The sequence below is a fragment of the Ranitomeya variabilis genome, chromosome 6 (genome assembly GCF_051348905.1).
Source record: "Ranitomeya variabilis isolate aRanVar5 chromosome 6, aRanVar5.hap1, whole genome shotgun sequence".
Lineage (NCBI taxonomy): Eukaryota > Metazoa > Chordata > Amphibia > Anura > Dendrobatidae > Ranitomeya > Ranitomeya variabilis.
Window position 1 is genome coordinate 579,123,761 of NC_135237.1, and position 27,990 is coordinate 579,151,750.

General features: G+C 50.2%; 1 protein-coding gene across 8 annotated transcripts in view; it reads right to left on the reverse strand.

The window, feature by feature from the left end:
• PLEC (plectin) overlaps positions 1-27,990 on the reverse strand; it is a 447,362-nt gene that overhangs the window by 342,146 nt on the left and 77,226 nt on the right. For all 8 annotated transcript variants that reach the window (XM_077271538.1, XM_077271542.1, XM_077271541.1 and 5 more), the window contains exon 2: positions 27,621-27,810. In XM_077271538.1, coding sequence (XP_077127653.1) covers positions 27,621-27,810 — 190 coding nt within the window. The remainder of the gene's footprint in view (positions 1-27,620; positions 27,811-27,990) is intronic.

Consider the following 27,990-nt stretch of genomic DNA (forward strand, 5'->3'; position numbering starts at 1 on the left):
AATAATAATAATAATCTTTATTTTTATATAGCGCTAACATACTCCGCAGCGCTTTACAGTTTTCAAACATTATTGTCGCTGTCCCCGTTGGGGCTCACAATCTATATTCCCCATCAGTATGTCTTTGGAATGTGGGAGGAAGCTGGAGTACCAGGAGGAAACCCCCGCAAACTCGGAGAGAACATACAAACTCTTTGCAGATGTTGTCCTTAGTGGGGCTTGAACTCAGGACTCCAGCGCTGCAAGGCTGCGGTGCTAATCACTGCGCCACCGTGCTGCCCCATGATGATTTTCGGTAGTAGGACAGGGAAAATGGTCCGAGTTGAGGGGAAGATGGATGGTGCAAAATACAGGGATATTACTGAGCAAAACCTGTTTCAGTATGTCAGCGATTTGATACTGGGTTGGATGTTCACCTTCCAACAAGACAATGACCCAAAGCACACTGCTAAAGCAACACATGAGGGGTTTAAGGGGAAACCTGTAAATGTTCTGGAGTGACTGAGTCACAGCCCAGACCGTCATCCAATGGAGAATCTGTGGTCAGATGTGAAGATCGCTGTTCACCAGAGGAAACATCTAACCTGAAGGAGCTGCAGAAATTTGCCTTGAGGAATGGAAAAATCCCAGTGGCCAGATGTGGAAAGCTCATAGAGAAATATCCAAAGCGACCTGCAGCAATAATTGCCACAAAAAGGAGGCTCTAGAAAGTACTGACTGTAGGGGGATGAAGAGATATGCAAACTGAAGTTTTCAGATATTTTTTTCACAATAAAAAGGAAAACAAATGTTCACAATTGTCGGCATGTTCTTTACAAAAACTAATGCAAACACTCAAAAAAGTGGAATTCCAGATTGTGAGGTAGCAAAACAAGAAAAATGCCAAGGGGGTGAATATGTTTGCAAGCCACTGTATATCATGACCTACATTCCAAAACATTGACATTACCACCCGGAGGAGAAGTGATGGATGATGCCGACCCCAGGAAGGAGATGTCACTGATCTGTGAAGGATGACAAAAAAAAAAAAAATTGAAAGATTCTCCAAACTACTTGATTTTTTCCCATTGGGGGATGTGATTGGTTGGGGATCATACAGCAGGTGCCGGCGGCGGCTCCTGATGATTTCCTTCCTCAGACCACCATTAATGACCTCTGTGATGGCGGCCGAGGCTGGAGGTGCCGGGATTTCTGCACGAGGCTCAGACTCCGGGGGTTGTGATCATGTTGTGTCCATCATGTACAGATCAGTGACGTCTGTCCACCATGCTCTTCTTGGTGCCGTCATGTCAGTGTGGAGGGTGATCCCATGACACCTGTCCTACAGGTGACGGGGACCTGTGGCTGCACGGATACTAGACACAAACAGGTAGAGCGAGATGTCACATAGTTCTCATTCTCCAGCCTCACACAGGACAGATCACCTGTATACAGCAACACCACAGCCCTTCCCCCAAGAGCAGGCATATACAGCCAAGCATGTCTACCCCGAAGCGTGTACACCCTCCACCGCCGGCCACGTCCACCCTCAAAGTGTATCGATCACCCAAAATCATCCTCCAAGCACATCCATTCCTCAACACTGTGCGCCCACCCTCGCTTCTCACCGAATCCATACTATCTGCCAATATCCTACCCGTGTCTATTTATCTAACAAAATCCGGGCCTGACAGCCCCCGCTCCCCGTCCACACTGGGAACATTGGGGCCCGGCACAGTCCCTGCTCCCCATCCACACTGGGAACATCGGGGCCCGTCACAGTCCTTGCTCCCTGTCCACACTGGGAACATTGGGGCCCGGCACAGTCCCTGCTCCCCATCCACACTGGGAACATCGGGGCCTGTCACAGTCCTTGCTCCCTGTCCACACTGGGAACATTGGGGCCCGGCACAGTCTACTCCCTGTCCACCCTGGGAACATTGGGGCCCGGCCCAGTCCCCGCTCCCCGTCCACACTAGGAATATCTAGGCCCGACACAGCCACCGCTACCATTCCACACTAGGAATATCTAGGCCCGGCACAGTCCCCGCTCCCTGTCCACACTGGGAACATTGGGGCCCGGCACAGTCCCTGCTCCCCGTCCACACTGGGAACATTGGGGCCCGGCACAGTCCCTGCTCCCCGTCCACAATGGGAATATCTAGGCCCGGCACAGTCTCTGCTCCCTGTCCACACTGGGAATATCCAGGCTTGGCACAGGTCCTTGCTCACTCACTGGTTATTTTATTTTGGGTTTTTTTGTTTTTATTTTTTAGTTGTGATCATGAAAAGTAAATAAAATCATCCAGTACAAAATCCATTAAATTAAATGGGGACAAAAATCTCCCAATCCGTCTACAATGTGACTGTAAATTGGCCACACTGTTTATTTCAACTGGAGAAGACGCGGCGTAACACTGACGTCCACAGTACGAAGGATGGAGACATCTCTCCGTTATGTCAGCCATTAACATCGCCAGGATAGTCGGGATGGTCGGAGCTGTGCAGTCGAAGTAGGCGTCCATCTTGGTGAAGCTGGCATAAAATGGAGCAACTCCCATCATATATAGAAGGAATCTGAATGAAAAGTAACTTATTCTAAAATAATGTGTATTACTAAAATAAATTCCCATAGATCATGGTGCGGACGTGTATGGGGCAGTGACCCGTGAAGGCCCCAAATAGAAGGGACCACCGACATACAATTAAACAGGATCCCTAATCATAGCCCCTTGTACATTGTACATTTATACAAAATAAATATCGGATTGACAGGCGTTAGGCAATATGCACAGTCAGATAAATGATACAGCGGTGTGATAACGCCATCATATAACATCATACAGAGCGCCAAGATAACAAGGAGACGGCGGAAACGTGGATTACTGCCGCACTCCACTGGAATGGCCGCACGCTGAACACATCTGTAGAGACACAGGGTCAGTGGGTGCTCTCGGCCGGTAGCCCGGCTGTCTATAGAAAGGCCGCCGAGACTCTGCACACTGAACACATCAGTAGAGACACAGGGTCAATGGGTGCTCTCGGCCGGTAGCCCGGCTGTCTATAGAAAGGCCGCCGAGACTCTGCACACTGAACACATCAGTAGAGACACAGGGTCAGTGGGTGCTCTCATTCAGTGGCCCGGAAGTCTATAGAATAGCCGACGAGACTCTGCACACATCTGTGGAGACACGGGGTCAGTGGGTGCTCTCATCCGGTGGCCCGGAAGTCTATAGAATAGCCGACGAGACTCTGCACACATCTGTGGAGACACGGGGTTGATGGGTGCTCTCATCCGGTGGCCCGGAAGTCTATAGAATGGCTGCCAAGACTCTGCACGCTCAACCCATCTGTAGAGACACAGGGTCAGTGGGTGCTCTCGTCCGGTGGCCCGGCTGTCTATAGAATGGCTGCCGAGACTGCACACATCTGGGGAGACATGGAGTCAGTGGGTGCTCTCATCCGGTGGCCCGGAAGTCTATAGAATGGCTGCCGAGACTCTGCACGCTCAACCCATCTGTAAATACACAGGGTCAGTGGGTGCTTTCGTCCGGTAGCCTGGCTGTCTATAGAATTGGCCGCCGAGACTCTGCATGCTGAACCCATCTGTAGGGACACAGGGTCAGTGGGTGCTCTCGTCCGGTGGCCTGGATGTCTTTAGAAAAATTGCATGGACCGGGGATCATACCACTGAACGCACGATCCCTCTCCTCATAGGCAGAACATGCAGGGTGAGGGTAACAGTGTAGCAATAATTTATTGTACCAGGAATCAATAACACATAGAACAGTCCCAGCAAATAGTCAAAATGGTGCAAATTACAGAGTCTTACCCTTCCGCTGACTCGCTGGGAGAAGAGCTTCTTCCAGGGCCAAATACCCTCACCAGTTGCTCCCCGCTTTTGGAGGGCCACCACAGCGAGCAGGTAATGACAAGCTTAGGAAGTTGACCGAGGGCAGTGAGGTATGTGGCCAGGTGACCTAATTGCCCCAACCTGGATTCTTCAAGACGTCTCAGAGGGTGAAGTGATGGTCAGTGAAGAAGTCCTGTGTTCTTCCAGCTGGGGCCATGGTCCCCTAAGCTGACATCTTGTAGAGTCTCTTGGAACAGAGGCAAAATAATCTTATATAGTCCACAACGGTCCTTTAAGCATCCAGAGGTCAAGAGAAAGATGTGATGAGGTCAACACACATTTTTGATTATTTGTACTCTATCCTTCAACGTTTGCAAGTCAATCTGCATGGCCTGGTACAATGTGTAATCAACATATCAGCGAACATCATTGTTCAGTGGCCCTGCATTATTGTTTAGCAAAGATAACAGTACAATAAACGGTAGGAGATAATATTAGGGGTTAATATTCGTCCGCAAGAAGAGTCAATGTTTCAGACAACAGTTTTTGATTCTGGGCTGACTGAATTTACGTCTGGCATAATTAAGAAGAAATTCTGTGTAGTCACAGCATCTATACTGTGCTGTCAGCGGAGGGGATTTACAAATAAATTGTGTGACAGTGATTATACTGCCGCATTAGCCTAGGATATCGTAGTCCGTATTATATGTGGACAGCGAGGGGATCGTACAGCTTAACCAGAAGGCAGCATACATATCTATGCCCCTGCTGTAATCCGATGTAATAGCCACCATCACGCTAGCCACATACGTATATATGCGGTCAGCGAGAGATAGCGGCGTGCAGGGGCATCTAGCAGCTGTCTTAATGGTCTGATGTCATGTATCTAATCTGTATATTCGTTTCGCTGGGGATACCGGCTTTTTCTAAGGGCCTTACAATGCAGGAGGTGCTGTAAATGTTTTCATAATAATTTGGAAAAAGTTATCAAATGTCCTATAAATGTCTGTTCCAGATCTGAGGATCTCGGCCTTTAGTCGATGAATTTGTGCTGCACTTTTTGCACATGCTCAGTAGTGACCGAAGCTGTGGGGTCGGAGGTTTGGCTCACCGACTCCACAGCCTTTGTTCAGAGACAACATGACCATTTCCTTGTCCATAAAATGATCCAGACGGTGTGGGCCCCAGACCATACTCGCGAGGACCCCCCCCACACCCCCCTAGACTAGACGCGTGAGGACCCTCCCCCTACTCACTCCTAGACCAGACTCGTGCGGACCCTCCCCCCACTCACTCCTGGACCAGACTCGTGCGGACCCTCCCCCCCACACACCCCTAGACTAGACGCCTGAGGACCCCCTCTCCCCACATACCCCTAGACCAGACTTGTGAGGACCCTCCCCCCAAACACACCCTTAGACCAGACTCATGTGGACCCTCCCCCTCCACACACCCCTAGACCAGACTCGTGCAAACCCTCCCACCCTCAGACCAGACTCGTTCGGACCCTCCCCCCAAGTCCAGACTTGTGTGTGGCCCCAGACATGTTTGCTCCAGTCATAATGTAGACAGTTTTATTAGATCCTTTCTGTCAGGAAATAGAAAGAAGTTGTGATTACTCAATAACACATACAGAGCTCTCAGCTGCAGTTTCCTCTGCCTGCCAGCACAAGGCTGGAATTCTAAGCCACTCTTTCTCCCCTCCCCCCAATCCCCCCCCCCCCAGCTATATAGTTGAAATGAGAGACGAGCCTGCCAGCTTCACTGAGAAATTTATATGGCCCTGTGCTGGGAATGCTGGTCTCCCTAAATCCCCCATTCCCCCCTCCCACCTAAAACTGGCTAAACCTGGTACAGAAGGCATGGGACTCTATTGTTCTTTGAAAGATATGTATATTGGCACTGATCCGGGCTAGAAATATAAGGATTATATATTCTGGATGTCCATCGAGAGATCTATATCTCATGTAAATCGCTAGGAGCTAAACCCAACAAGTGCAAGGAGCAGGTTTCTCCGTAAGCGGGTCATGTAACTTTGCCGTGTTTACACTAAAAAGAATCCCCCCGACATGGTGCACATCCTGATCATTGTGTCGTTCATATACGAGGTTCATACAGCAAGCCATGTATAAAAATGGTTTGTCATAACTTTAAGAAAGGGGAGGATCCAGCCTCTGAGTGAGGTCACCACAGGGGGAGTGCCTTGGGTTTGGGCTGGGAGATAACTGAGTGGGACACGAGTCTTCCAGTGTCTTTGTCCCGAGTCTAGTGACGAGATAGATGTGTGATATGCATCTAGATGGGTGTCCCTCCACAGCACATGGTCAACCATGAGATGAGATGATATGAATGAAATGTAAGTGTTTTTTTCAAACTTTAATCCCATTTTATTTGTAATTGTACTGTACATATGACTTGACTCCTTTTAGAATACCTTTTATACTTCTGTAAACACTGCCTACCTTTCTTCGAGTAAAATATATAAAATTACTGTTTTTTTTCTCCTTGCTCCATAACGAACTGTCACGTCCTCTGAAGTGAATTACGCTACTAATTTGGGTTGGCTCCGTACACGTTACTATGTAAGAAAATCAGAGCTGGCGGCAGCGGATTTGTCCTGTGCGTCTGGGAGGCTTTGTAGCGACTGGTGGCCTTGATAATTATTGTTCCCGCCTGAGTGGGAGTAGTTATATCGCCCTTACTGCAGTGTGCCCAATAGCCAGTACAAAGTAAGGCAGCCTTTCTGGTGACTAATTATCCTAGGTTCAGTACCTGGTCTGACCTGAAGGTAAGGGGGGCGCCAGAGAGCTGCAAGTGCCAAACCAGAACTGGGATACAGATAAATCCCCTTCAGAAAGGAACCAGGGGCAACCAAACAACCCCAGTTCATGACAAATTGGGGTGAGTGGTGGGGAAGATAAAGATATCCTCCCCATGAATCATGACACTTTCCAAATAAATTAGCTACAAGAAGTGTGAGCAGAGTGGCTGTGAGCCCACCACTGACCGGAGGTGTCCACAGGGTGCAAGTGCCAGCGACCAGCGTGCACATCCAATAGTTCAGAACATGTCAGATGAACAGAACCTAGTAGACATGGCATTACACCATTCAGCACTGGGAGGCTTTACCAACTCACCAGCTCCAATATCAGGAATGCAAGAGGTGTCAGGACCCACAAACACAGAGACCCCAGATCTACTGAGCCTCAAAATAGACCCAAAAAATAACTAATACTGCTGCCAAAATACATCACTACTGTAGTGGAGACAATACAGTATTACTCCCTGTTATCAGCCAATTCATGCTACTGAGTTACATCCTGTATTATACCCCAGAGCTGCACTCACTATTCTGCTGGTGCAGTCACTGTGTACATACATTACATTACTGATCCTGAGTTACCGCCTGTATTATACTCCAGAGCTGCACTCACTATTCTGCTGGTGCAGTCACTGTGTACATACATTACATTACTGATCCTGAGTTACATCCTGTATTATACTCCAGAGCTGCACTCACTATTCTGCTGGTGCAGTCACTGTATACATACATTACATTACTGATCCGGAGTTACCTCCTGTATTATACTCCAGAGCTGCACTCACTATTCTGCTGGTGCAGTCACTGTGTACATACATTACATTACTGATCCTGAGTTATATCCTGTATTATACTCCAGAGCTGCACTCACTATTCTGCTGGTGCAGTCACTGTGTACATACATTACATTACTGATCCTGAGTTACCGCCTGTATTATACTCCAGAGCTGCGCTCACTATTCTGCTGGTGCAGTCACTGTGTACATACATTACATTACTGATCCTGAGTTACATCCTGTATTATACCCCAGAGCTGCGCTCACTATTCTGCTGGTGCAGTCACTGTGTACATACATTACATTACTGATCCTGAGTTACCTCCTGTATTATACCCCAGAACTGCACTCACTATTCTGCTGGTGCAGTCACTGTGTACATACATTACATTACTGATCCTGAGTTACATCCTGTATTATACTCCAGAGCTGCACTCACTATTCTGCTGGTGCAGTCACTGTGTACATACATTACATTACTGATCCGGAGTTACCTCCTGTATTATACTCCAGAGCTGCACTCACTATTCTGCTGGTGCAGTCACTGTATACATACATTACATTACTGATCCTGAGTTACATCCTGTATTATACTCCAGAGCTGCACTCACTATTCTGCTGGTGCAGTCACTGTGTACATACATTACATTACTGATCCTGAGTTACCGCCTGTATTATACTCCAGAGCTGCGCTCACTATTCTGCTGGTGCAGTCACTGTGTACATACATTACATTACTGATCCTGAGTTACATCCTGTATTATACCCCAGAGCTGCGCTCACTATTCTGCTGGTGCAGTCACTGTGTACATACATTACATTACTGATCCTGAGTTACCTCCTGTATTATACTCCAGAACTGCACTCACTATTCTGCTGGTGCAGTCACTGTGTACATACATTACATTACTGATCCTGAGTTACATCCTGTATTATACTCCAGAGCTGCACTCACTATTCTGCTGGTGCAGTCACTGTGTACATACATTACATTACTGATCCGGAGTTACCTCCTGTATTATACTCCAGAGCTGCACTCACTATTCTGCTGGTGCAGTCACTGTGTACATACATTACATTACTGATCCTGAGTTACATCCTGTATTATACCCCAGACCTGCACTCACTATTCTGCTGGTGCAGTCACTGTATACATACATTACATTACTGATCCTGAGTTACCTCCTGTATTATACTCCAGAGCTGCACTCCCTATTCTGCTGGTGCAGTCACTGTGTACATACATTACATTACTGATCCTGAGTTACCTCCTGTATTATACCCCAGAGCTGCACTCACTATTCTGCTGGTGCAGTCACTGTGTACATACATTACATTACTGATCCTGAGTTACCTCCTGTATTATACCCCAGAGCTGCACTCACTATTCTGCTGGTGCAGTCACTGTGTACATACATTACATTACTGATCCTGAGTTACATCCTGTATTATACTCCAGAGCTGCACTCACTATCCTGCTGGTGCAGTCACTGTGTACATACATTACATTACTGATCCTGAGTTACATCCTGTATTATACTCCAGAGCTGCACTCACTATTCTGCTGGTGCAGTCACTGTGTACATACATTACATTACTGATCCTGAGTTACATCCTGTATTATACTCCAGAGCTGCGCTCACTATTCTGCTGGTGCAGTCACTGTGTACATACATTACTGATCCTGAGTTACCTCCTGTATTATACTCCAGAGCTGCACTCACTATTCTGCTGGTGCAGTCACTGTGTACATACATTACATTACTGATCCTCAGTTACATTCTGTATTATACCCCAGAGCTGCACTCACTATTCTGCTGGTGCAGTCACTGTGTACATACATTACATTACTAATCCTGAGTCACATCCTGTATTATACCTGTTGTGAATTCCGTTCTTGACCTGCCTCCTGTGGTCATGAATGATACTTCGGCGAGTTCTGTCCATGGACTCCCTCTGGTGGCTGTGAGTGGAACTGCTGGTTCTGAGGTTGCTTCCTCAGCTGCCCTCGTTTGCGGCTGGGTTGGCTTCTCTATTTAACTCCACTCAGATCGTTACTCCATGCCAGCTGTCAATGTATTAGCACTGGTTCAGATCTCTCTCGGATCTTTCTGATGACCTGTCTACTCCAGCAGAAGCTAAGTCCCTGCTAGTTCATTTGTTGTTCATTGTGTACTGAATATATTTCTTAGTACTTGCTAAGTTCTAGTCCAGCTTGCTAACATGATATTGCCTTGCTAGCTGGAAGCTCTGGGTTGCAGAGTGGCACCTCCGCACCGTGAGTCGGTGCGGGGGTCTTTTTGCACACTCTGCGTGGCTTTTTGTAGTTTTTTGTGCTGACCGCATAGATCCTTTTCCTATCCTCAGTCTATCTAGTAAGTCTGGCCTCCTTTGCTGAAACCTGTTTCGTCCCTGTGTTTGTGACTTTCCTCTTAACTCACAGTTAATATATGTGGGGGGCTGCCTTTACCTTTGGGGAATTTTCTCTGAGGCAAGGTAAGGCTTATTTTCCTATCTTTAGGGGTAGTTAGCTCTTAGGCTGTGAAGAGGCGTCTAGGGAGAGTTAGGTACGCTCCACAGCTATTTCTAGTGTGTGTTATAGGATTAGGATTTGCGGTCAGCAGAGTTCCCACTTCCCAGAGCTCGTCCTGTCTTCTAGCTTAACCATCAGGTCATTCCAGGTGCACCTAACCACCAGGTCCATAACATATACCCCAGAGCTGCACTCACTATTCTGCTGGTGTAGTCACTATATACATACATTACATTACTGATCCTGAGTTACATCCTGTATTATACCCCAGAGCTGCACTCACTATTCTGCTGGTGCAGTCACTGTGTACATACATTACATTACTGATCCTGAGTTACATCCTGTATTATACTCCAGAGCTGCACTCACTATTCTGCTGGTGCAGTCACTGTGTACATACATTACATTACTGATCCCGAGTTACATCCTGTAGTTATACCCCAGAGCTGCACTCACTATTCTGCTGGTGCAGTCACTGTGTACATACATTACATTACTGATCCTGAGTTACATCCTGTATTATACCCCAGAGCTGCACTCACTATTCTGCTGGAGCTCTCATTGTGTTACAGTCTAAGCCTGAGGACTTGGCTTCTTAGATATTCGGACATTTTCAGGATTTTTCCGCTCTGGTCACACAACCCCCTGCCCCGGTCCCCTGTAGATCTCTAGGAGGCTGCTCTGCCATTGACCCCCACTGTCCCCTGAGATCTGTGTGTGGGAAACAAGTCACAGCAGATATTCAAGAAACAGACCCCAATGTTTCCACTGACTCTTCCTGTGAGCAGCCAGTTAGATGGGATGCTCGGCCCTTTAATTTAACCCTGACACTTCTGGAGCAGGTGAGGCGGTCAGGGGATAATATGGCGCCACCCTCAGGCGATTCCTTCATACAGATCGTGATCCAGAGAGGTCAGAACCGCAGCTGTGGACAAGTCCGACTACTGCTAGAAATTAAAGGGATTGTGCCCCCCAGGACACGACAGCAGTGAGACAGGCAGGGATGACAATGAGCGGCTCCGTGCACAGTCAGGATATAGCAGCGCTCTCATCACACGGGTCTTCATGTATCTAGTGACTGGCGCCTGTGCTCGGAATGCCGCTGCTGCCTATGTGTGATCTGCTGATGAGAACTGTTGTGTGATTGGTGAGAAGTAGAGTTTTTCCAAGAAAGAGCGTTGGAGCTGTGGACAGTTCAAGGGGTGGAGCCTGGGCGGAGTCTCAAGGGGAAAATGTTGCCAGTATGCAGCCCCGAAATTCCTAGTGGCAGCCCTGGCGTGGCAGGCAGTGCCACTGTATGTGACCAGCAGTAGCCAGCAGGTGAGGGGGGGCCTGGAGCAGCATGGTGGCAGGTAGTGCCACTGTATGTGACCAGCAGTAATCAGCAGGTGAGGGGGGGCCTGGAGCGGCATAGTGGCTGGCAGTGCCACTGTATGTGACCAGCAGTAGCCAGCAGGTGAGAGGGGGCCTGGAGCAGCATGGTGGCAGGCAGTGCCACTGTATGTGTCCAGCAGTAGCCAGCAGGTGAGGGGGGCCCAGAGCAGCATGGTGTGGCAGGCAGTGCCACTGTATGTGTCCAGCAGTAGCCAGCAGGTGAGGGGGGCCCAGAGCAGCATGGTGTGGCAGGCAGTGCCACTGTATGTGTCCAGCAGTAGCCAGCAGGTGAGGGGGACCCGGAGCAGCAGGGTGGCAGGTAGTGCCACTGTATGTGTCCAGCAGTAGCCAGCAGGTGAGAGGCGCCTGGAGCAGCATGATGGCAGGCAGTCCACTGTATGTGTCCAGCAGTAGCCAGCAGGTGAGGGGGGCCCAGAGCAGCAGGGTGGCAGGTAGTGCCACTGTATGTGTCCAACAGTAGCCAGCAGGTGAGGGGGGCCTGGAGCAGCATGATGGCAGGCAGTGCCACTGTATGTGTCCAACAGTAGCCAGCAGGTGAGGGGGGACCCGGAACAGCAGGGTGGCAGGCAGTCCACTGTATGTGACCAGCAGTAGCCAGCAGGTGAGGGGGGACCCGGAGCAGCAGGGTGGCAGGCAGTCCACTGTATGTGACCAGCAGTAGCCAGCAGGTGAGGGGGGACCCGGAGCAGCAGGGTGGCAGGCAGTCCACTGTATGTGACCAGCAGTAGCCAGCAGGTGAGGGGGGACCCGGAGCAGCAGGGTGGCAGGCAGTCCACTGTATGTGTCCAACAGTAGCCAGCAGGTGAAGGGGGCCTGGAGCAGTAGGGTGGCAGGCAGTGCCACTGTATGTGACCAGTAGCCAGCAGGTGAGGGGGGACCTGGAGCAGCATGATGGCAGGCAGTCCACTGTATGTGTCCAGCAGTAGCCAGCAGGTGAGGGGGACCCGGAGCAGCAGGGTGGCAGGCAGTCCACTGTATGTGACCAGCAGTAGCCAGCAGGTGAGGGGGGACCTGGAGCAGCAGGGTGGCAGGCAGTGCCACTGTATGTGACCAGCAGTAGCCAGCAGGTGAGGGGGGACCCGGAGCAGCAGGGTGGCAGGCAGTCCACTGTATGTGACCAGCAGTAGCCAGCAGGTGAGGGGGGCCTGGAGCAGTAGGGTGGCAGGCAGTGCAACTGTATGTGACCAGCAGTAGCCAGCAGGTGAGGGGGGCCTGGAGCAGTAGGGTGGCAGGCAGTGCACTGTATGTGACCAGCAGTAGCCAGCAGGTGAGGGGGCCTGGAGAAGTAGGGTGGCAGGCAGTGCACTGTATGTGACCAGCAGTAGCCAGCAGGTGAGGGGGCCTGGAGAAGTAGGGTGGCAGGCAGTGCCACTGTATGTGACCTTTGTTTCTGTATAATTTGAATATTTTTTGCTTTAAATACTGTATTTGTTAACCATGTTAACCTATATTTATTAAATACTGCACTATAAAACATTGCAACAAACCTATAGTGTGCGAAATGAATAAGGAAAATGTGAATTTGGGTGGAAAATATTTTGGCATGGGGGGGGGGCATTTGAAAGTTCCCACCAGGAACCATAACTTTGTAGTTACGCCATTGGTGATATGGCCGCGTTCTCGCACTGAGGGCCGGCGGGCGGGTTGGGGAGGCGGGGCTCCTGCTGGAGGCGTGGCTCGTGTTGAGGCACAGGCTGCTACCCATAGAGTGATTCAGAGAAGAGAGTATTGGCCTGCACACTGTCCAATGGCGAAGTGCTGGAGGAACGGGCCGGTCACCGCACACTAATCTTTGGTGATGCAAGGAAAAAACGTTTATTATAGTCAGTGAAAAATCAATGCAAGAAGTGTGTCACAGACGGATGGAGGACACTGTTGGCAAAATGCCGGAAGCGTGTCACAGGCGGATGGAGGACACTGTGGGCAAAATGCCGGAAGCGTGTCACAGGCGGATGGAGGACACTGTGGGCAAAATGCCGGAAGCACGTCATAGAAGGATGGAGGACACTGTGGGCAGAATGCCGGAAGCACGTCATAGAAGGATGGAGGACACTGTGGGCAAAATGCCGGAAGCACGTCACCGGAGGATGGAGGACACTGTGGGCAGAATGCCGGAAGCGCGTCATAGAAGGATGGAGGACACTGTGGGCAAAATGCCGGAAGCGCGTCACCGGAGGATGGAGGACACTGTGGGCAGAATGCCGGAAGCGCGTCATAGAAGGATGGAGGACACTGTGGGCAGAATGCCGGAAGCGCGTCACCGGAGGATGGAGGACACTGAGCAGAATGCCAGAAGCGCGTCACCGGAGGATGGAGGACACTGTGGGCAGAATGCCGGAAGCGCGTCATAGAAGGATGGAGGACACTGGGCAGAATGCCGGAAGCGCGTCACCGGAGGATGGAGGACACTGTGGGCATCATACTGGAAGCGCATCACCGGAGGATGGAGGACACTGTGGGCAGAATGCCGGAAGCGCGTCATAGAAGGATGGAGGACACTGTGGGCAGAATGCCGGAAGCGCGTCACAGGAGGATGGAGGACACTGAGCAGAATGCCGGAAGCCCGTCACCGGAGGATGGAGGACACTGTGGGCAAAATGCAGGAAGCGCGTCACCGGAGGATGGAGGACACTGTGGGCAGAATGCCGGAAGCACGTCATAGAAGGATGGAGGACACTGTGGGCAGAATGCCGGAAGCGCGTCATAGAAGGATGGAGGACACTGTGGGCAGAATGCCGGAAGCGCGTCACAGGAGGATGGAGGACACTGAGCAGAATGCCGGAAGCGCGTCACCGGAGGATGGAGGACACTGTGGGCAAAATGCCGGAAGCGCGTCACCGGAGGATGGAGGACACTGTGGGCAGAATGCCGGAAGCACGTCATAGAAGGATAGAGGACACTGTGAGCAGAATGCTGGAAGTGTGTCACAGGAGGACGGATGACACTGTGGGCATAATACCGGAAGCGCGTCACAGGAGGATGGAGGACACTGTGGGCAAAATGCCGGAAGCGCATCACCGGAGGATGGAGGACACTGTAGGCAGAATGCCGGAAGCGCATCACCGAAGGATGGAGGACACTGTGGGCAGAATGCTGGAAGCGCGTCATAGAAGGATGGAGGACACTGTGGGCAGAATGCCGGAAGCGCATCACCGGAGGATGGAGGACACTGTGGGCAGAATGCTGGAAGCGCGTCATAGAAGGATGGAGGACACTGTAGGCAGAATGCCGGAAGCGCATCACCGTAGGATGGAGGACACTGTGGGCAGAATGCTGGAAGAGCGTCATAGAAGGATGGAGGACACTGTGAGCAGAATGCCGGAAGCGCGTCACGGGAGGATGGAGGACACTGTGAGTAGAATGCCGGAAGCGCGTCACAGGAGGATGGAGGATACTGTGGGCATAATGTTGGAAGGGGGTCACAGGAGGATGGAGGACACTGTGGGCAGAATGTTGGAAACGCGTCACAGGAGGATGGAGGACACTGAGCAGAATGCCGGAAGCACGTCACAGGAGGATAGAGGACACTGTGGGCAGAATGCCGGAAGCGCATCACAGGAGGATAGAGGACACTGTGAGCAGAATGTTGGAAGCGCGTCACAGGAGGACACTGGGCAGAATGCTGGAAGCGCGTCACAGGAGGATAGAGGACACTGGGCAGAATGCTGGAAGCGTGTCACAGGAGGAAGGCAGACACTGTGGGCAGAATGTTGGAAGCGCGTCACAGGAGGATAGAAGACACTGTGGGCAGAATGTTGGAAGCGCGTCACACGAGGACACTGGGCAGAATGCTGGAAGCGTGTCACAGGAGGATGGCAGACACTGTGGGCAAAATGCTGGAAGCGCGTCACCAGAAGCAGGGCATAGCCGGGAATACCCACACTGCACACTAAGTTGCGGCGGTTGGCATAGGAATGATGTAAACAACAAGGTCTGGAAATGGTTACCATGGAATGGGGGTACAACATCCACTCGAGTCGCAGTGTACATGGGTGTATTGGACCCTAACAGGACTAGAATCGCAGTGGTGATGAAAATCTAATAAACCATAATAAAACCGGGTCGGTGTGGGCTGCAAGAGAGCAATCTATAAAATACTGGGCCCCTGAATCCCTGGTGTGGGTTAAAGGGGAGATATGCCCCATATATGATCCCATCAGGTATTAACCGGGATAATAGGAGCAGTAGTCAGGAGTAATTTAAAGGGGAACATCTCCTGCCGACTTGGTTATAGTAATAGATGTGGGTGGTCCATCAGTGGTCAACGCAGTTATGTCAGGTATGGATCTATGATGTGTGGAGGATACTCACCAGACTGTGGGAACTGAGTCATCCTGTTAGTAGGAAGATGACCATGATTAGTAAAGCCAGTCCATCTCCCTGCTGAGTCCCCTCGGTGATAAGGTTTGTAGGGTATGAATCCAATAAGCCTCCCTTTGTTTGAGGAGTCTAATATGGTCTCCACCGTGTCTAGGTCTGGAGACCTGCTCGATAACCTGAAAGAGTAGTTGTGCTACTGTATGTTTGGCTTTGGAGAAGTGGTCCGGTAAGGGCAGCCATGTTTTATTGCAGCGAATAGTGGATTTATGTCTTGAAATGCAATCTCTGACGTGTTGGGTGGTTTCGCCCACGTATAAGAGTCCGCATGGGCATTTAACTATATACCCCACAAAGTTGGTGTCGCACATGGAGGAACCCTTAATGGGGTATGATGTGCCCACCTGAGGTGTTTAAAGTGGTCAGTTTTGATCACGTGGAGCATGCTGCGCAATTCAAGCATGGGTAGGTGCCATGTCTACGGCTACTCAAGAAGCATGTGGGTCCGTGTTCCTGCTGCCAAACATCCACTCGGACTGTGTCACGTATGTTGGGTGGTCTTTTCATGCACACTAGTGCAGGTGACCTGAAAGTCTATGTCAGGATAAGCTTTGGCCAAAAGAGGCCAGTGTTTCCTAATGGTTGCATAAATTGTCGGGTGATAGACATGCACAAAGGGGATGCTATCTTTCTTGTTCTTTTGAAGAGAGGAAGAAGGTTGTGTTGTAAGTATTCTGGACTCCTCGTTCTCAAGCAGGATAGGAAGGTGTCACGATAATATGAATATGCCAAGGTTTGATTATATACCTAAAAGTTCCATGGTTTTTCAGACACATGCTGTGGGCTTTTCCGACCCTCCCTCTTCTCACTCTGCCTAGAAAAACTCCTCACTCTCTTAGCCAGCAGGCAACTCTCTCCCCCCTGCTATATAGTATAATGTGAGCCAAGTATGCTAGCAACCCTGTCACGGATCCCCCTCCGCGCTGCCGCTAATTCGTCACGTATCCGCTCTCAGCACGTGACTTGGGGTTGTGCCTGCAAGGGTTAATCTATCACCCCTTTCTCAGTCCAGCATTCAACCTCTGTCCTATGCTGTAATGGGGGCATAAATCACACACTGACCCAGACCACACACCCGCTCATACGCGCTGCCACCACTCACCGAATACACGGACGATGAGTCATAAATATTAATACTACTGTCTACCACTCATAAGGATCACACACCGTAGGCTATGGATTCTTTAGAACATACAAGGTTCAAATGTTAAAGTTTATGCTTTAATAGAAAAAGTACAGTGCTTACAGTAAAGAAAAAGATACAAAAATATGGTAAAAAAAGACATACAACTATGCAAAACAGTATAAAATAAACAGGAGGAAACTTACAGAAATAGTTAATTTGTAGTCTGCTTCTGCTCCCTGAGGGGGGGTGAATATAGATTGGATCACATCAGCTTCCCAGGCTGCCCTCACATGTGAACAATTTTGAATGTATACAAGCCAAATTTATACCATGGAGTCACCATGGAGGTCAGATTTCTAGACCAGCCCCTCAAGTTGATATTCTAATTGCTTGTTTTTGATTGGACCACGGCCGTGCCCCCAATGAATATATTATTTTCTCTGAGATTCTTTGTGTAAAGGTACCTTCACACTGAACAACTTAACAACGATAACAACAGCGATCCGTGACCTGGATAGCGATATCGTTGTGTTTGACACGCAGCAGCGATCAGGATCCTGCTGTGACATCGTTGGTCGGAGCTAGAAGGCCAGCACTTTATTTCGTCGCTGATCACCCGCTAACATCGCTGAGTCGGCGTGTGTGACGCTGATTCAGCGATGTCTTCACTGGTAACCAGGGTAAACATCGGGTTACTAAGTGCAGGGCTGCGCTTAGTAACCCGATATTTACCCTGGTTACCATTGTAAATGTAAAAAACAAACAAACACTACATACTTACATTCCGGTGTCTGTCGCGTCCCCTGGCGTCCGCATCCCTGCACTGTGTCAGCGCCGGCCGGCCATAAAGCAGAGCACAGCGGTGACATCACCGCTCTGCTTTACGGCCGGCGCTTACACAGTGCAGGGAAGCGGACGCCGGGGAACGCGACAGACACCGGAATGTAAGTATGTAGTGTTTGTTTTTTTACATTTACACTGGTAACCAGGGTAAACATCGGGTTACTAAGCGCGGCCCTGCGCTTAGTAACCCGATGTTTACCCTGGTTACCCGGGGACTTCGGCATCGTTGGTCGCTGGAGAGCTGTCTGTGTGACAGCTCTCCAGCGACCACACAACGACGAAACAGCGACGCTGCAGCGATCGGCATCGTTGTCTATATCGCTGCAGCGTCGCTTAATGTGACGGTACCTTAAAGCTTCCCACAGATAGTGTCAGGCAGTAATTTACATCTCTCTTCAAAGAGCTAGGAGGTGTCAAATATGTTCCCTTTTTTCTTGGTTCCCAGCACGACCCCCTGGTGACATTGGAGACAGAAGTCTGCTGTCTCAGGAAAATACATACAGTATTAACACCTGGGTGAGACCTGCAGCATTCAGGACAGATGTTCAATTATTAGTAATCACACAATAAACCTATACATAGTTCACTGCACACATATTTTTATACATATTTCACTACAAACCCTCACTAGCTTCACTAAAGAATTTATATGGCTTTCAGCTGCGAAAGACAGACTGTAAAACCCCTCATCCCCCCTCCCTCTTGATACTGGCTAAAACTGGTACAGCAGGCATGGGATTCTTTTGTTCTTTTTTAGGTATAATGGCACTGATCGGGGCTAGAGATACAAGGATTATATATTCCGGATGTCCATCGAGAGATCTATAGCTCAGGGAAATCGCTAGGAGCTAAACCCAACAAGTACAAGGAGCGGGTTTCTCCATAAGTGGGTCATGTAACTACGCCATGTTTACACTTAAAAGAATCCCCCCGACGTGGTGCACATTCTAATCATTGTGTCGTTCGTATACGAGGCTCATACAGCGAGCTATGTATAAAAATGGTTTGTCGTAACTCTAAGAAAGGGGAGGATCCAGCCTCTAAGTGAGGTCACCACAGGGGGAGTGCCTTGGGTTTGGGCTGGGAAATGGGAGTGGGACATGAGTCTTCCAGTGTCTTTTGTCCAAGGAATGAGCTGAGAGTCACAACTGAGATGCACAGGGATATATGCCCATCCCCCACAGCACATGGTCTGCCATGAGATGAGATGATATGAACAAAATGTAAGTATTTGTCAACTTTAATCCATTTTATTTGTACTGCACATACAACTTGTCTACTTTTATAACACCTTTTTATACTTCTGTAAACACTGCCTACCTTTTTTGGAGTAAAATATATAAAATTACTAGTTTTGTTTCTCAACAATGGTAGCACAAAAAAAGGATTCAAAGATCCTCCAAAAAACAGCAAAAAAAAGGCAGAGATGCTTACCTGCCTAGGCCTCAGAACAAATGCATTATCAGGATGCAGTGGACCCATGTGGTTAAGATGGCGGCTACACAGGTGCAGAAATACCAATAGGCAGCCACTCACAACCTACCAAATTAATGGAGGGGGTGGCTGCTTGACATATGACTGCACATTAGAGACTTGTATGTGGCGCTGTTCACACAATGGGAATGCACAGCATCCAGGTTAACAGCCTATTAGTGACACCCTTCTATTAGCTTAGGAGGGCTGCCCAGCGCTATTAAGATGCATCCCATGTGAACAGACACCACAGTTTACAAGCCAGAGTGGGCCCAACTGCACCCCGAAAAAAATGCAAAAAACACATAAAAAAAAAAGTGAGGTATTAGTTTATATTATGGCCAAAATATGTAAGCTCGTATCCCAACGTCAAGGGTCCCCACGCTTACGAGTCCTACTCTCAACAATGCTATCACAAAAAGAAGGATTCAAAGATCCTCCAAAACTAGGCAGAGATGCTTACCTGCCTAGGCCTCAGAACAAATGCATTATCAGATGCAGTGGACCCATGTGGTTAAGATGGCGGCTACACAGGTGCAGAAATACCAATAAGGCAGCCACTCACAACCTACCAAATTAATGGAGAGGGTGGCTGCTTGGCATATGACTGCACATTAGAGATTAGAGACTAATGTCTGTGTAGCCGCCATCTTAACCACATGGGTCCACTGCATCCTGATAATGCATTTGTTCTGAGGCCTAGGCAGGTAAGCATCTCTGCCTTTTTTTGCTGTTTTTAGTTTTGTTTCTCCTTGCTCTATAACGAACTGTCACGTCCTCTGAAGTGAATTATGCTACTAATTTGGGTTGGCTCCGGACCCATTACCATGTAAGAAATCGGAGCTGGTGGCAGCGGGATTTGTCCTGTGCGTTTGGGAGGCTTTGTAGTGACTGGCGGCATTGATAATTATTGTTGCCGCCTGAGTGGGAGTAGCTATATCGCCCTGGCTGCAGTGTGCCCATTAGCCAGTACAAAGTAAGGCAGCCTTTCTGGTGACTAATTATCCTAGGTGCAGTACCCTGACTGACCTGAGGGTAAGGTGGGCGCCAGAGAGCTGCAAGTGCCAAACCAGAACTGGGATATAGATAAATCCCCTTCAGAAAGGAACCAGGGGCAACCAAAGAGCCCCTTTGGGACCCTCCATCCGCCCCCTCCTTGTTTCCTCTCATCTGTTGGTAAGCGCTGCATTTCTTGCCATGCACTATTGCACCTTAGATGTTAGATAGACGGTGTAACTTTATTCCCGATCATCTGGTTCATGCATGCTGCTTCCTTGATGTCCAGGTCTTTGGACCTTTATTTATTTTTACAGGGACTGAAGTGTATATGTGGGGTGGGGAGAGGTGTGGGTGGGGTTCATAACAGTCTGCATTGTTTTTTGGTGTTCTATATATTGTTGTGACATTTTACCTTTTCTATGATATAATAAAATGATATGATATCTTTTAGATATAATCAGTTTGCTTTTTTTGTCCTCCTGCTGTTATCTGCAACCAGACAACCCCGGTCCATGACAAATTGGTGTGAGTGGTGGGAAGATAAGGGTATCCTCCCCGTGAACGTGACAGAGGGTAACCCCGATCCCTAAATTTGGGTGACATATCTCTCAGTCTGTCTTGAAGGGTTGACCTGTGAAACGATGAGTGATACCCTCTGGAATTGGGCGCGTGGGAGGCTGCTCTTGGTCGCCTTAGGATGGCAGCTAGTAAAGTGTAGGAGACTGTTACAGTCTGTTGGTTTTGGATACAAGTCTGTGCTGAGAAGGCCATTAGGGTCTTTCATGACCAATGTGTGTGGGAATGATATACGAGCGGTATGGTAGTTCAATGTGAACTGGAGTTCGGGTCTAATTGAATTAAGTGAAGAATGATGGAAGGGAATCCAGTGTGCCGTCCAGATGCAGAAGATGTCCTCTATATATCTGTGATAGCAGATGGCGCGCTGCTGGAGGAGCTTGTGGGTATAGATATATTGCTCTTCAGATCTGTTCATATAAGGCCGCCGTCACACTAGCAAGTTTTACGGACGTATGAGCGCATAAAATACGTCCGTAAAACACGCCTAACAAACGGCCCAATTATTCCCAATGGGTCTGGTCCTATCAGCCGTATATAACGCATCCGTATATATTACCCCATTTCCCACCTCTACACGGGAGTGGGACGAGAGTGGCCAAGTGCCAGAATAGGCGCATCTTCCAGATGTGCCTTTTCTGGGGTGGCTGGGGGCAGATGTCTGTAGCCGGGGGGGGGCAATAACCATGGACCCTCTCCTGGCTATTAATATCTGCCCTCAGTCACTGGCTTTACCACTCTGGCGGAGAAAATTGCACGGGAGCCCACGCCAATTTTTTCCGCCATTTAACCCTTTATTTTAGCAGCTACAGCGCCCAAATTTTGCACATACACACTACTAACATTAGTAGTGTGGAATATGCAAAAACAAAGGGGATATGAGATGGTTTACTGTATGTAATCATGTCTCATATCCTGTCGGGTTTGTGAAGGAGAAATGAAAAGCCGGCAATTGAATTACCGGCTTTTCACATATATCGCGCTGAATTATATATATATATACATTATATATATATATATATATATATATATATATATATATATATATATATATATATACACACACACATATACATATACATATACATATACATATACACACACACACACTGTATATATGTTTTACCGAACATTTGAGCACATAAATCCATTAGATGTCGGTTTTGCAAGCCTGCGAGAAAATATCGCAGTACGGATGCCATACGGATTACATACGGAGGATGCCATGTGCAAAAATACGCTGACACACCCTGCCTACGGATGACATACGGATCACTATTTTGGGGACTTTTCTGCATATTACGGCCATAAAAAACGGACCGTATTGTCTTACGCTGAGTGTGACGCCGGCCTAAGAGTTTGTATAGGCCGGCGCTACGTTGCGGTCCCACTTCTTTGGACATAGAATGTGTCACCAAACAAAGAAATTCTCATATAATATCAAAGAATGGAGTTCTAAACAGAAGTTGGTACCATCCGTGGGCAGATTGGATTGTGAAAAAGGGTGAGATGCGGCCTCAAGACCTTTATCGTGAGTGATAGAGGTATATAAACTGCGTCAAAGGTCACAAGGAAGGATCCAGTAGGTATGGTGTCAAGACTCCTGATGATGCTCCGGAAGTGGCCTGTGTCCAGTATGAACAAGCGTGCCTTTTTGGTCGGGGGGGTCATGATTTTTTGGATAGTGAGGAGAGGATGGAATCCGTGGATGCTACTATCGGACGACCAGGGGGATTGGATAGGGATTTATGTATCTTGGGTAAGAAGTAGAAGACTGGCGTCACGGGATGTTGGGTGGTCAGAAATGTGGCAGTTTGGTGGTCGATTGTGTCTGGGTTATACACAGAAATCTGCCAGTCAGCGGTGTGGGCAGGGTTATACAGAGCTCAGCATTAGAGAACTCCTAGATCTGCAGCATAGAAAACGGATTTTATCAAAACTACAGCAAGCAGCTCAATGAATGATACATCACTAGAGTCCGGGGTCCTGACAGCAAAAACCTTGTGGCAGATTCCCTTTAATAGCAGCATGCCGAGACCTCTGCTCCTGTCAGTGAAGGTCTGAGGTGTAGATAAGGCTGTGATCACACTTGCCCTGGTACAATGGCCGCGTCCACCTCAGCGCACCGACATCATAGTCAGAGGCCCCTGTTCACGGGTTTGGACGTTCACCCCAATGCAGTAACTGACCGTAGGGGCAGACACAATGTGAACGCGGCCTGAGGCTCGGACACGCAGCAGCAGAGCAGTTCTCTGTTCTGGGCCGATAGCTTGCTATGTGTCAGTGCACAGAAAACGCAGCTGGAGAGGACGGTCCATACACCATAGAAAGAAAAAAAAGAAAGAAAGATTACATCCACAGGCTGAAAACCGGTCCTGCCAAGAGCTGAGGGTTTGTCACCATGACTGACAACAAGCCATCTCTAAGATGGAGGGCACGATACTGCCATCTGCTGGACACAGCCAGAACTGCACCCAGCCATCATCGGGGACACCTGGGATGGGTGGCCAGCAGAAGTCCAGGACTGAATCCGGACACTACGGGCAGAGACATCAGAGCCTGGGGTCAGCATCCAGCTGGAATCAGTGCCCGGACCCCCAGAGTAAATTCAGACCACTGCTAAAGTGGAGAAACTGTCAGCCATAAACCAATGAGACAAGAAGAATGGAAACATCCGAGAGTCTCCAGAATCTCCTGTGGTCTCAGGGTCACTCCCCCGTCATGGCTTCAGTACTTGGTGCAGCCCCTCTGGCTGTTATAACCCGCGAGAAACCCCAAAAATGTACAGAAGCGACCATCATACAACCAAGAAGGATATGAGAAGAGGCATCGAATGTTCCTAGAAATCCCAGAGGAGCCCCGGGCGCAGTACCTGCCGCAGCAGACAGAGGAGGCTGCCCCCCACATTCTAGAAGAGGCTGCCCCCCCAGATTCCAGAAGAGGCTGGCCCCCAGATTCCAGAAGAGGCTTCCCCCCAGATTCCAGAAGAGGCTGGCCCCCAGATTCCAGAAGAGGCTGGCCCCCAGATTCCAGAAGAGGCTGGCCCCCAGATTCCAGAGGAGGCTGGCCCCCAGATTCCAGAGGAGGCTGCCCCCCAGACTCCAGAGGAGGCTGGCCCCCAGATTCCAGAGGAGGCTGGCCCCCAGATTACAGAGGAGGCTGGCCCTCAGATTACAGAGGAGGCTGGCCCCCAGATTACAGAGGAGGCTGGCCCCCAGATTCCAGAGGAGGCTGCCCCCCAGACTCCAGAGGAGGCTGGCCCTCAGATTCATGAGGAGGCTGCCCCCCAGATTCATGAGGAGGCTTCCCCAGAGTCCTGAGGAGGCAGGTGGTGAAAACCCCAAAGCGAGATCTGGGGGAGCCGAGGTCTCAGCTTATACAGTAAGGCGCATATCACATGCTAGCGGTCTCCATGTCTGGCCTCCGTGATGTCTCCTCTGCTGACCCGAAACACAGGACGTCGCTTCTCCTTTGCTCCCAAGTTCTGGGACTCTGATCTGTGGGTGCTGCAGCGGCTGAGCCACATGGAATCTGTCGCTGTGGGTAAATACAACCTCCCGATAGGCAACTTGTTATGCATTTTTCACCCAAAAATATGTTCCTCATTAGGATAAGACCCTATTGCGCCTGGTGTCCCCTCCATTTTCTGAAGGAGAAAGAAGAATTAGCTGAAAAAGAACACCACGCCTACAGTGAGGCATTGGCGGGGGGCTCAATGACGCCTACAGTGAGGCACTGGGGGGGCTTGGTGACGCCTACAGTGAGGCACTGACGGGGGCTTGGTGACGCCTACAGTGAGGCACTGACGGGGGGCTTGGTGATGATGCCTAAGTGAGGCACTGACGGGGGCTCGGTGACGCCTACAGTGAAGTTGAGACTTCCATCAGGATAATGAGCCCAGCACTTCATAATCCTGGGAGTTTGTGGAGTGACCGTCGTTGTTGCCTGACTGGATCCCTATAGAAGATCTTTGGGGAGATGCAGAGAAGGCGGCTGCAGCACAAAACCCAATATTATTACTCACCTGAGGGGCCAATGCTGAGACGGATACCTAGCCAGACAATAGAAGCTGGTGTCCGGCTATAGATTATGCCTTCAGCAGGTCACAACAGCCACAGGGACTGTGCCAAGTGATAAAGACGCTGGTCATGAAGGGACGAATAATCCTGAGACTGCAGGCGTCAGTAAAGTGGCGTTTGGGGAGTTCGGAGAAACTGCACGCTCTTCCTTCATTGTTACAAATGGTAGAGAGATTCTACAATCTATATATATAATTGTCTAAGGGTTTTTCCGTCTGTCTGTCTGTCTGTCTGTCTGTCTGTCTTTCTGTCTTTCTGTCTGTCTGTCTGTCTGTCTGTCCTGGAAATCCCGCGTCTCTGATTGGTCGAGGCCGCCAGGCCTCGACCAATCAGAGACGGGCACAGCATGGCGACGATGATGTCATAAAGGTTGCCTCGACCAATCAGCGACGGGCACAGTCTGCCGCGAATTCGCCTCGACCAATCAGCGACGGGCACAGTATCGACGTAGATGTCATAATGGTTGCCATGGCGACGATGATGTCATAAAGGTTGCCTCGACCAATCAGCGACGGGCACAGTCTGCCGCGAATCACATACTACGGGGACATGCATATTCTAGAATACCCGATGCCAGGCCTCGACCAATCAGCGACGGGCACAGTATCAACATAGATGTCATAATGGTTGCCATGGCGACGATGATGTCATAAAGGTTGCCTCGACCAATCAGCGACGGGCACAGTCTGCCGCGAATTCTGGAATCATCATTGTCCATATACTACGGGGACATGATGCATATTCTAGAATACCCGATGCGTTAGAATCGGGCCACAGTCTAGTCTATATATATATAATTGTCTAAGGGTTTTTCCGTCTGTCTGTCCTGGAAATCCCGCGTCTCTGATTGATCGAGGCCGCCAGGCCAGAAGAGAAGAAGGAAGCGGCGGCCAGAAGAGAAGAAGGAAGCGGCGGCCAGAAGAGAAGAAGGCGGCGGCGGCCAGAAGAGAAGAAGGCGGCGGCGGCCAGAAGAGAAGAAGGCGGCGGCGGCCAGAAGAGAAGAAGGCGACGGCGGCCAGATGAGATGGCGACCAAAAGAGAAAAAGAAGGTGGCCACGAGAGAAGAAGGTTCCGCGAGAGACAGCGGACACGTGAGAAGGCGGCAGCAGCCACGAGAGAAGGCGGCCACGAGAGAAGGCGGCAGCGGCCACGAGAGAAGGCGGCAGCGGCCACGAGAGAAGGCGGCAGCGGCCACGAGAGAAGGCGGCAGCGGCCACGAGAGAAGGCGGCAGCGGCCACGAGAGAAGGCGGCAGCGGCCAGTTCCCCAAATCCATCCCCCATTCGGATCCTTTGCTGCTGGCCCATATGGCTGTGCCCTGGGTGTCAGACTGACGATTACCACTTACACCTGGCCTGTAGATTTTGGGAGGACGAGGACTGGTCACTGGCAGTTTTTCGATGTGCCTGTGTCAGCGGGGCTCCTTAGCTCATCTTCTGTAAATGGACTTGAACCATTTTAACTGTTGTATACATTGAATTAAATATTGCATTTTTTAAGAAGCCCACCGCTGAAAATCCTTCCCATGCTGCGGCACTCAGAAGTGATGTTTCTGCTGAGGAGCCATGAGCCTCGCGGTGAATTCGGCACACCTCATCCCTGCCATTATTAACATTTGTGGATGAAATACTGACAAGTCCTAAAGAAGAGGGACCTGTGTCTGCACCCCAAGCCAGCAGCGAGCCTGTGCGGGGGGGGGGGCGGGGCTTACCACTGGCATCCATGGTGTGTCACACAGCAAAGAAGACCACAGAGGACATCACACACTGACCTGTGATTACACCAGTGGGGGGAGGGGAGGACAGGCTGACCATTACACCGTCCACCAGCAGCACAGAGGACATCACACACAGACCTGTGATTACACCAGTAGGGGGAGGAGAGGACAGGCTGACCATTACACCGTCCACCAGCAGCACAGAGGACATCACACACTGACCTGTGATTACACCAGTGTGGGGGAGGGGAGGACAGGCTGACCATTACACCGTCCACCAGCAGCACAGAGGACATCACACACTGACCTGTGATTACACCAGTGGGAGAAGGGGAGGACAGGCTGACCATTACACCGTCCACCAGCAGCACAGAGGACATCACACACTGACCTGTGATTACACCAGTGGGAGAAGGGGAGGACAGGCTGACCATTACACCGTCCACCAGCAGCACAGAGGACATCACACACTGACCTGTGATTACACCAGTGGGGGAAGGGGAGGACAGGCTGACCATTACACCGTCCACCAGCAGCACAGAGGACATCACACACTGACCTGTGATTACACCAGTGGGGGGAGGGGAGGACAGGCTGACCATTACACCGTCCACCAGCAGCACAGAGGACATCACACACTGACCTGTGATTACACCAGTGGGGGAAGGGGAGGACAGGCTGACCATTACACCGTCCACCAGCAGCACAGAGGACATCACACACTGACCTGTGATTACACCAGTGGGGGGAGGGGAGGACAGGCTGACCATTACACCGTCCTCCAGCAGCACAGAGGACATCACACACTGACCTGTGATTACACCAATGGGAGAGGGGAGGACAGGCTGACCATTACACAGTCCTCCAGCAGCACAGAGGACATCACACACTGACCTGTGATTACACCAGTGGGGGGAGGGGAGGACAGGCTGGCTGACCATTACACCGTCCACCAGCAGCACAGAGGACATCCCACACAGACCTGTGATTACACCAGTGGGGGGAGGGGAGGACAGGCTGACCATTACACCATCCTCCAGCAGCACAGAGGACATGATGGGGCACTGTTCTCACCTGCTATCCGGATCACCGCCCTCTCGGCTGCGTCCAGCACGGTGCCCCCTCCTGAGGCGGACGACGACCTCTTCACCCGCTGGTTCTTGCCCAGGTTCCAGGGCAGGGTGTCCCCGGGGTTGGGGGAGCCACTGCTGGAGCTGTCCTCTGCCATCCGCGCCCGCTCCTTCCTGTCCAGAGACATCAGCGCCTGGAAGACAAAGTAAAGAGCGGCCATTATATACGGATCTGTCCTGCTCACACAGCTGAAGACTAGCTCCAATGTCACAGACAGGACAGGAGAGGCGCTGCTGTGACACAGAAGGTAGTACATCTACAGTATATCACAGAAGAGAGCGCACCCCGCCATTACTACATCTACAATGTCAAG